The sequence below is a fragment of the Myotis davidii genome, unplaced genomic scaffold, assembly GCF_000327345.1.
Source record: "Myotis davidii unplaced genomic scaffold, ASM32734v1 scaffold271, whole genome shotgun sequence".
NCBI lineage: Eukaryota > Metazoa > Chordata > Mammalia > Chiroptera > Vespertilionidae > Myotis > Myotis davidii.
Genome location: NW_006284839.1, coordinates 3,531,566 through 3,542,037, shown reverse-complemented (window position 1 = coordinate 3,542,037; position 10,472 = coordinate 3,531,566). Strand labels below are relative to the sequence as shown.

General features: G+C 39.2%; 1 protein-coding gene across 1 annotated transcript in view; it reads right to left on the bottom strand.

The window, feature by feature from the left end:
• Positions 1–3,801: 3,801 nt before the first annotated feature.
• The window catches only part of SLC16A12 (solute carrier family 16 member 12), a 28,143-nt gene continuing 21,472 nt past the window's right edge, over positions 3,802–10,472 (bottom strand). The window contains exons 6-7 of the mRNA XM_015558104.1: positions 8,719–8,978; positions 3,802–5,739 (exon numbers count right to left, since the gene is read on the bottom strand). Coding sequence (XP_015413590.1) covers positions 5,477–5,739; positions 8,719–8,978 — 523 coding nt within the window. The 3' untranslated portion in view covers positions 3,802–5,476. The remainder of the gene's footprint in view (positions 5,740–8,718; positions 8,979–10,472) is intronic.

Sequence of the window (10,472 nt, the reverse complement as noted above, 5' to 3'; positions counted from 1 at the left end):
GGGGACCCCTTGTGCACTGCTGGTAGAAAAAAAAACAACTGGTTCAGCCCCTGTGGAAACAGTATGGGTATTCTCAAAAAAAATAAAAATAGATATACCATATGACCAGCAATTCCACTTCTGGGTATTTATCCAAAGGGAGGAAAAACCAATTTGAAAGGATATATGCATCCCTATGTACATTCCAACATTATTCACAATAGTCAAGATTTGGAAGCAACCTAGGAGTCCATTGATAGATGAGAGGATAAAGAAGATGTGGTATATATACATCGGAATATTACACAGCAATAAAAATTGAAATCTTTCCATTTGCAACAACATGGATGGGTCTAGATGGTATTATGTTAAGTGAGAAAAACCAGGCAGAGAAAGACAAATACACCAAAGGAATGATTATCAGAGGGAGGGAATGGTAGGATGGGTGAAAAGGGGAAGGGGAATATAGTCAATAATATTGTGATAAGTATACACGTTTACACATGATTACTAGAATTAGTGGGGTGATCACGTAAGTTATAAAAGTGTTGAGTCACTATATTGTACACCTGAAACTAATATAACCAATGTAAGATTGGATACCAACTATACTTAAATAAAAAATAAAGAACAAACACACCAAAAAAGAGAGAACTTACAAATTATCCCTTTTTAGAATTGAGAGATGAATAATCCTATATAGTAAAACCCCAATATGCAAATCAACTGAATGGTGGAAGGACCAGTTGCTATGATGCTCACCGACCACCAGAAGGCAGATGCTCAATGCAGGAGCTGCCCCCTGGTGGTCAATGCCCTCCCACAGGGGGAGCGCCGCTCAGCCAGAAGCCGGGCTCACGGCTGGTGAGTGCAGCAGCGGTGGCCCAGGGGGATAGGGCCTAAGCTGGCAGTTGGACATCCCCCAAGGGGTCCTGGACTGTGAGAGCACAGGCTGGGCTGAGGGACCAACCTCCCCCCCCCACCTTCGTGCATGAATTTTGTGCACTGGGCCTCTAGTGAAGTATACTCAATGCCCTGAAATTTTTTCTGTTTAGAGAAGCCAAGTGCAACCCCCAAATCCCAGCAATCCCAAAAGTCCCAGATACCCTTATGGGTCCCCTCACCAGAACACTTATTAGTGTCAACTTGTGTGTGGTTCTGCATTGACCTTAGAAAGCCACATAAACCGGCTGCCCAACATCCATTCCCTTATTCCCAGCTTCTTCCCCTAAAAAGAGTAGAGGCTGATTTCAATCCCATACCTGGCCTGCGTTCCTCAGAACCTCCTCAAATTTCTCCAGCACACTATGGATTCTTCCTCTCCTAAACGCCAGAGTAGGCAGTACTCTTAGCCTCAGGATTTAATAACTCTAGGTGTTGCTCTCACCTGTGTTACTTTCAATTTGCCAATTAGGCAGTGAACTTGAAACCGTGGGGGGGGGGGGGGGTGCTATGTGTATTTTGAATTCCTTACCATATACAACATGGTGGCAGATTCTGAGGAGGTGCTTACTAAGTAGTTATTATCTTCTCTCACCCACTCTTAAAAATGCTTGGCAGCATGCTGATTGTCAGTAATGCCCATTAGTCAGAGGCCAGCATAGGACTAAGCAAAAGACTCTAGTCAGGAACTTTTGCTCCTAGCCAGACCCTAGTCTAAAGTTTTTGTGTGAAGTTAAAACAGCTTGTGTGGTGACTATATACCTGTAAGGCCATCTTTTCATGCATGAGGCGCATGCGCTCCATCTTTTCCCAATGTTCAGGCCTCCAGTGTGAGCAGCATCCTGCTCCCAGCCCCGGCACTCTATTGAATTCAGCCTGTCTGTCTGGGCTGAACACAGTGGTATCATTTTTTTATAGTCAGGCCTCAATCAGGTAGCAGCTTTGGCAATAGGTATAAAAATCTATTATTTGGTAGAGGTTTTTTTTGTGTTTTTTTTTCCAAGAAAAACTCAAACTTTGAAGTATGAGGAGGAAAAACTCAGATATCTGCCTCAAATTCACCCTATTTCATTTCAATAAATAATTTCAGAATTACACCTATTGGGACCAGGAAGGTGAGAGTCAAGCTGACATTACCATCTTCATCGTCACTGGGCAATGGTGCAGGCACTTCAGAAAGAACTCAACTCCTGACTGAGAAAGCTGACTTTGGTAATGTGGAAGGCAGAACTCTCTTTTGTGACAAAGTGTGTTCTCCAACTGTCTCCCTACTCCCTTCACACAAATGTCCCCAAAGAGAAACCTGGATCAATAGACACCAATTAAATCACTTAGCCTGGAAGTAGTGATATTGATAGAACCAGAGGCTTGGGAAAACTCTTGGAAATTTTCAACCTAGAATCTCCCCATCTATACTAATTGGAAGATTCAAGTCTAATCCAAAGGATTTTATCTGCCCAAGGGAGGGCCTGTTTCCAAAGGGCTTCTTAAACCCACATAAGAAAATGATCGGAGCGGGCAGGAGAGAAGGAGGCAGCCTCCAGCATCAGCCTCCTAGTTTTGCAGGGTTTCACAAGGTACTGGACCTGAGGCTTGTTTCCACACCTATAGAATGGCGATAATTTAGGCTCTCGGGGGATTAAATAAGCAATAGGAAGTGCTTAGCACAGTAGCTTTACATTGGAAGTACTCATAAATGGTTTGGGGTTTTGCAAAATATTTGATTGCTACCACATCTTTTATACCAGTTAAATCTTAGTGTGATTCAGACAGGCCCACGCACCATCCAATCCAAACCCCTTGTGTAGCGGGAAAATGTTTTTCCACACACGACTATAAACTCATTTTATTAAGCTTTTGCCAAAAGAAAATTTAGCATAAATTTCTGATCTATTAGAGACATCACAATTTGAAAAAGTATTGATAGCACTTAATTTTCTTTGTTTTCCTACTCAATTTCAGAGTATAGCTTGCAGTGACATAAAAAAATATTTAAGATCTGGCATCATCTCACCACAATTTTGTCCTTCATCCCATAAAACACATCATTTCCACAAATCCTTCCATTTGAAATAAACAATTGTGTGTAGATGATAATGATAGTCTCTAAGATCTATATTTCCCTACTGGTTTTCTAAAAATGCTGCCCCCCGCCCCGCAAGAAAAATAAAATAGAAATTTATGCATGTATAAAGTCAAAGTATCTCAAATATATTATACAAATTTTTAAAAGCTCTGATCTCTATGCTCATTTTTCGTGAATATTTATAATACTTTAGAGAAATTATATTTCAGGACCAGAGAAATAAAATTTTACTATGATCACTTCTAGGAAATATATATATAATAATATTAATAACTGTTTCTATTTTTAAAAAAACTTTAGACTTGAAGGTTCAAGAAATGACATTTAGTGTAAAGTGCTCTTCTAAACACATGTAACTTCATTTTTAACTTTGACTTTTTACAGATATTTTCCAAATATTGTTTTAAAATTACAGAGAAGAAAAGAACAATAAAGAACTTATGGACATGGACAACAGTGCAGTGACTGTGGAGGTGGGTGGAAAGGGTTTATGGTGATAAATGGTGATGGAAAAATAAAATAAAGGAAAAATACATTACTAAAAAAAAATTATAGGTGACAAAGTTCACAACTAAATTCTCACACTAAGTAAAAAGATAACAAATAACATTCAAATTTCTTTGAAAAACAACTATGAAATATTACAGTTTTCTCCCATCAAATCAAGTCAGTATTTCATTCTGAAAGCAATACATTAATATGTAGTTTTATTAAATAATCCAGTTATGTGCAAAGACTTGCTGAACATGCTTAGTTCATCTAAAATATTCCTCATTGCAAAAAAAAAAAAAATCTTCCTCATTGCCGTGTTTTTTCCCCTCTCAGTACCTCTGGCAGGGCATTTGTGAGGTCTCTTGGAGGACAGTGGATTAAATGGCCTTCAGCGTCAAAATATTTCCTTGAGGTTCAAATTAAAATGTGTTCAATAGTTAAAATCCACTTTTAATTGTATAACTTGCCCCTATTTAAAAGTGTAACATAATTTGGGGTTCAGGATTATCATGCTGTGTAATTAAAGTGAGTAGAGACAGGTTGGGGGCCATCTCTTCTCTCCCCATGCCTTCCCCCTTCAATCTGAAGACTCAGAAATTATCCCAAACCAGTGGAAAGTAGAGTACTTGGGAATTAGTAAACTATTCTAATCCAGTCAATTAAAGTGTTCTATGAATTATAAAATATCACACCACTAGCCTTCTTAAACTTCTTCCTCTCCCCTGATCAAAGTTATAATTTATGAGAGTACTATGATGCTGAAATTAACCCCTGACACATTCTCATTCAGCTAAAAATGTCCACTAAGTTTCTAATGAGTATCCATGAGGATAAAAAGTAGTGGACAATTGAGCAGGAAGTAACACAGAGAGAAAGGCATCTCACCTTCAGAATATCTCTAGAATAATATTTTTCAGGCAAAACCCCCAAATCCTGTTTTGGGCAATGATGAACCTAAATGTCTAATCTGAAAAGAAAACTCTCACCAGAGACCTGCTGATTCAAAAGTTCAATTCTCGGCCAGTTGGAATACTGCCAATATTTTTCCATTCCTAACAGGAATGTGTCTGCAATTCATAAACAAGAGCTTTTTTCCCCAGGAGGAAAAAAACAAACACACCAAGTGTTGGTGTTAACATTCAAGGTAGAAATTGCCCTTGCAACTTGGTTGTTTTGCTAAATGAAAATAAGTATTGCACGTGATAGTAACGAAGGTGAGAGTCTGGGACACAGTTTTAGGAAAGCCTTTCAGTTTCCAGTGCACTATTTCAAACAGAAGATCTTACCAGCCACCCTGAGGATAATTCTCAACCACAGCATTCTATGATTCTTTGGATTCTCAAAGTGGTGCCCACCGTTATCAAAGGCCAGGGCTAGCTGAAGGGTGGAGGGGGAGGCAGTCCCTTTCATTCTGTATCAACCATCCTCTTGAAGAATCTAAAGTATTCTTTAACAATCCTGTTTAAAACCCTAATGAGAAGCTCCACTATGGAAAAGGTTTGGCACCTTCACCTTCCACTATCATACCTCAGCTGATCCCTTCCTTCACACAGTCTAAAGCAGACAAACCTACATGTCAATGATTCTCTTCACCTTCTAACTGAAGAAGGAAGGTGGAGGCCCAGAGGGTTTGAGACAAAGCTGCTGCCCAGTGTCATCTTCTTTGTTCATGCCTTGGAATTACCCCTAATTACAGCTAACTACATCAGCTATGTCCTAACATTCTCTATGGAGTGATGCCCACTGCCTGAAAGCTGTGAGTTCCATTGTGAGTGCCAATCCCAAATGAGGAAACTCTGAGCCAGTCCAGCTTGCTTTGTTACTTGCTATTTCCCCCTATAAATATGTGAACAGGACAACAATACTAATTTCCTTGGAAGGCAATGCTTCTGCCAAAATAAAATGCTTTAGAAACAGGTACAAGCCAGTGGTCCCACCTCTCTTAGCCCTGCAGATTCCCAAGCTCAAGGCCATTGGTCATGTGGGGTTGTAACCAGGCACAGCCATAGCCACAGATTCCCGGTCTTTCTGATCTAATTCACTTGCTACAGAATAAGCCACCGATCCGTTGGTCCATAGCTGCCGTTTGGCATCAGATTCTTGGGCAGGGATCCGCGGCGGGGGTTTTTTCATCTTCTTCACCAGTCTAGCAAAGCCAAGCAACACAGAACTAAATATCATTGAAAAGCCACAGAGGAGAAATGCGGCTGTGTAGCTGCCAGTCGTGTCTACCAGCCATCCTGTAACAAGCAACAGCAAAATCATATTGTTGAGTTGAAAATTCAATTACTTACACACTCTGAAATCTAATAGTTTTTAAGGCTAATAATAACAGATTGCTAGCACTACCATTATAACCTTGACACAAAAAGCAAACATCCTAAAAATATTGTGCAGCAGCTGAAAATGCATTATATTTTCTAGGGAAACTTCTTAAATGGATTGTTATTCTGTAAAGTGCCCAGAGAGTGTCATATTCTTTGTACCCACAAAATAAATATTAAATATTATTATTATTAATCCTATGAAATATGGTAGAATGAATATGGTAGCATCATTCAAATTATTGATGTTGGGATCAATTATCTAGGGTGTTAAGAGAAAAGAATCATATAAAATGCTATTAGTATTCCCAGCACCAATATTCCATCTGTCTTCAGTACATGTTTCTGGATAAAGCAGAATCCAAATTGTCAATTGGATTCAGTCATTGTACTACATCCAGTTTGAAAACCAGAACTTTAGATCATTTTAGAAGTTGCAAATGCAAATTTCAGAAAGCATAATTCTGTTATCACAGCTTTTTTCCCTCTTATCTCTTGTTACAACAGGTTAATCTCAATATCTATTCCAGCTCTAAATTTTGAGGAGAACCAGGGCATATGTTTTGCAAAATATGGGCCACACTGATCAGAGAATCAATGGGGTAAAGTTAGACTTTAGCAGGCAATTATTTTATATTAAAAAGCTAAATTCCTCCAAAGTTTGCTTGTACACTAAGAAAATCCACCAGAGAAGCGTATACTATCTCCTCTCACCCACTTCAAATCCATTAGTTAAAAAATGGCATGTAAAATTAGTCGGCATGGCTCAGTGGTCGAATCAGGAGATGAGAATTCGCATGCCCGGGTTGCGGGCTTGATCCCCAGAGTGGGGCAGGCAGGAGGCAGCCGATCAATGATTCTCTCTCATCACTGATGTTTCTAGCTCTCTCTCTCCTATCCCTTCCTCTTTGAAATCAATAAAAATATACTTTTAAAAAATAGCATACAAAAATTGTTATAAGCCCCACAAACTTTCCTGCAATCCAAAGTGCTCTCAAATATTATAGTTACCTTGTGACTTGCTTGTGCATTCTGAACCAAACAGAAGGAACTGAGAGGAGAGTTGTCATTTTTAAAGATAATTAAATAACAGAAGTATTACAATAAGGACCCACACCTAACCCTCTACTGCCTGGCAATAAGTACAGTGTCTGATTTGCCAAATAAAGGCCCTAATTGACAAAAGGATCCAGGAATCCTAATTTCATTTCATGTCCAATGACTTTTTAACAGAATGACCCTGCTCCCAAAGGTTAGCAAACAAAAACTGGCTATAAAGGGAGGAGGTAGGAACATTTGGGGGGCAGTTTTCATACAGGAAGCACTAAACATATAGTCCTGTATCATAGAGTTTAAACTGACCAGGAATTTTCATCTGCAGCCATCAAGCAGCCATAGTTTCCTCTTGTTTGCTGCTTTTAAGCACTTGCTGGAGTTTGACAATAACCCTCAACTATCTACTCACAGCAGCAGCTAAAGCAGAAATCCTGCCTTCTTTTAAAAATTCCCCTATTTGCTTCTAGGCAAATGTTTGGCTCATTTCTTTTTGCCTGTCTCCAGAGACCATCATTCTCTTGGTTTTAATTTAGGCAGGTACTAATCTGGACCAGTTCGTCTCAATCAAGTGAGACGGACTGTCACAAAAAAGCTGGCTGAGAATTTAGATTCCTGACACTCACCCCCAAAGATTCAGATCACAGAGGGATGGTCAAGAAATCTGCATTTTTAACAAAGGCATCAGGGGAGTCTAATGTAGGTGGTCCCAGGACCTCAATCTAAGAGAAATTGGTCTTGACCACATACTCTGGGAAGGAGGGACAGGGTTCTGACTCATTTGCTGCTATAGCAACAGCGCCTAGCACAAGGTTGGTGTCCATAAGCAATAAGTATTTATTGGATTCACTTATTTCATCATTCTTTAAATTTCTTTAGCATTTTAAAGTTTGCAAAACATTCCAGATACTTTGTCTGATGAATCCCAAATCTGTATGTCAATTGTATATTCTCTCTAAAGTTCAGATTTCATCCCTAAAAAGTGCTATTGGTCATTTTATTGGGTATTTCATACATCTCAGTATGTCTAAACATTAAATTCATTATTTTTTTCTGGCAAAGCCACTTTCTCCAACTTCCTTATTACTTTTAACCATGCCATTGTTTTCTAAGTGATTTTGGACTTCTTTCTCTCCTTTACCCTCATATGCTTAATTTAGTTGATTTGGGTTTTTTTTTTCTTGTTTTTTGTTTGTTTGTTTTTTTTACAAAACTTCCTTCTTGCTTCCAGAGTTTTTTTATTCTGCTGTATCAGCCATAGTTCAGGCCTTTATCAGTTTGCTCCTGAACTATTAGAATGGAATCCTAACTACTTCTCCCTTGAATAACCAGATCAATTGCTAGATCACATTTTCTAAAATATACTCTTTACCATATTACCCCTTTGCACAAAAACTGTAATACTATCCAGAGTCTCTAAAGAATATAGGGCCCCTTTGGCTGGCACTCAAGACACTTCACTATGACTTATCATTTCAGCCTCACCACCCATCTCCTATTAGAACCCTGTTCTCCCACCAGACTTCCCTATGAATGTGCCCAACCTAATGTGTAAGTCTGAACAGCTGCTCCATTCCATTGCTCTCATCATTAACATGGAATGGAACCAAGACCCTAACTTGGAATGTTGCCTTTCCAAGGAGACTAAGGTCCCTACTTGGTTAGAAGATTATAAAACAAGGATATAGGTGAGATCATGATGTTTTGGTGGCTCTTACATCCCTTTCTCTTTCACTCTTCCCCACCTTACTTCCAACCCTCATTTTCTGTGTGTGAGTTCACTGTTTTCACATCAACACAACAAAGAGAAGAGGTGTTTGGGGGTTCTCTCTAGAAACTTACCTGAAATGGGTGGGCTCACCAAGTATGGCACTGCATGAAGAAAGTACACCACACCGAGTGCTGATGACAAAGAGGTGGTCCCCACTATTTCTGCAGTCACTACTGGGATCAAGGTCACATAGGCACCATCAAAGTAGCCAAAAGTACAGGAAAAAGGCACGAGCAGTGGGAGACTTTGAAGCATTGGTAGGCAGAGATAGCAGAGCCCATCCAGTCCCACGGCAAAGAGGTAGCAAACATACTGGTAATTCTTCAGACACCTGTGGATTTGAAGAATAAGAATGAGTGCATGTGCACAGGTTCTATCAAAGAGCTTTAGAACCAGGCCAGACAGCAGTAGGCATTGCAGTTACTTATAGAGATGGCCTCCCCATTGAGTGTTATCTATGTTGACTTCCTATCTTTCTTTTTAAAAAATCTTATTTTTCAATTACAGTTGATATTCAATATTACTTTTTATTAGTTTTGGGCATATTCCTATTTTTCTTTTGGCATATGCAAATGTAAGAATTTATTCTCTAGGGAGCATGGTGTGGTAGAATATAATATATGCTCTAATTAGAAAGAAGTTTGAATGAATCTCGTCCTATCACCTACTAACTGCCTAACTCTAACCTCAATTTCTTTAGCTATAAAAAGGGAAAGTTATCTCATAGGATTACTCCAAGGATAGTCATAAAATAACTTGTAGCTTTTCAAGATACTAATATATTCTAGCAGTCTACCATATTAGATGCTTTCAGATATGTTACTCATGGCTATCTGCCACACATCTGTGCTCAAAAAATAATCCAAGTAGTTACATAAAGAGAAAAACCATAATATCAAGACATTAAAATGATTTGCCAGAGACAATGAAGGTCTTGTAATAGGACTAATTCTTATTTCAAGACCTCCTCAGTGAAGGTAATATTTTCTCTCTGTAGCTCCAAACCCATCCATGATACCAATTATTTCAAACACTATTTATAATATCACACCAGCAGTTTATGATTTACAAATGTTTTTCCACCCATAGTCTCATTTGAGCCTCCAAAATGCTGTGAGGTTTATAGGCAAATATTGCACTGGCCCATTTTACAGATGAAGACCTTGCGGACCTGAGGGTTAGGCAATTTTCCTTAGGTCCCAGTAATAATAAAGGGCAGAGCCAGCACAAGAATTGAGGTGTGGTACATCTCAGACAAGAGACCTCTTTATCAGACCTACGCCAGGCTGCTTCTTGTTGAGTTATTTGATTATAAAGACAGATACTCCTTGCTCTGCCCCTCTGCCTTAACCATTAAAAATGTGGAATTAATCCTACCTATTACATTCATAACACTGCAGAATGGCAGTTGGATCGTGATTAATTACCAAAGACATAATGTGTGAGAAGCCACAGGATGATAGCTCCCTGAGGTCATAGCTCCAGTGTGAAGAGTCCATCATTTTGGAGAATATGAGCAGCTTGCTGTTTTTAATCCAAACTGATAAGCATTAGCTGAAAAAACTACTCAGTAGATTTCTTATAATTTTGGTTTCTAAGCCTGTACAATTATAATGTAAGTATTTGCTATCTGCACTGTCAAACATAAGTGTGTGGCCTTAGATAAGGTGGACCTGGTCCTCCTTGCTAGCCTGGCTTCTTTTGCTCCTCTCTCCACTGCCAGCCAGTCTCTGGAGTGGTTCAAAGAAAACTAAAACCACGACACCCAGCCTTAAGTTGTCTTACCTGTGGACTGACTTGACTTAGGCTGGAGTGAAATCTATCA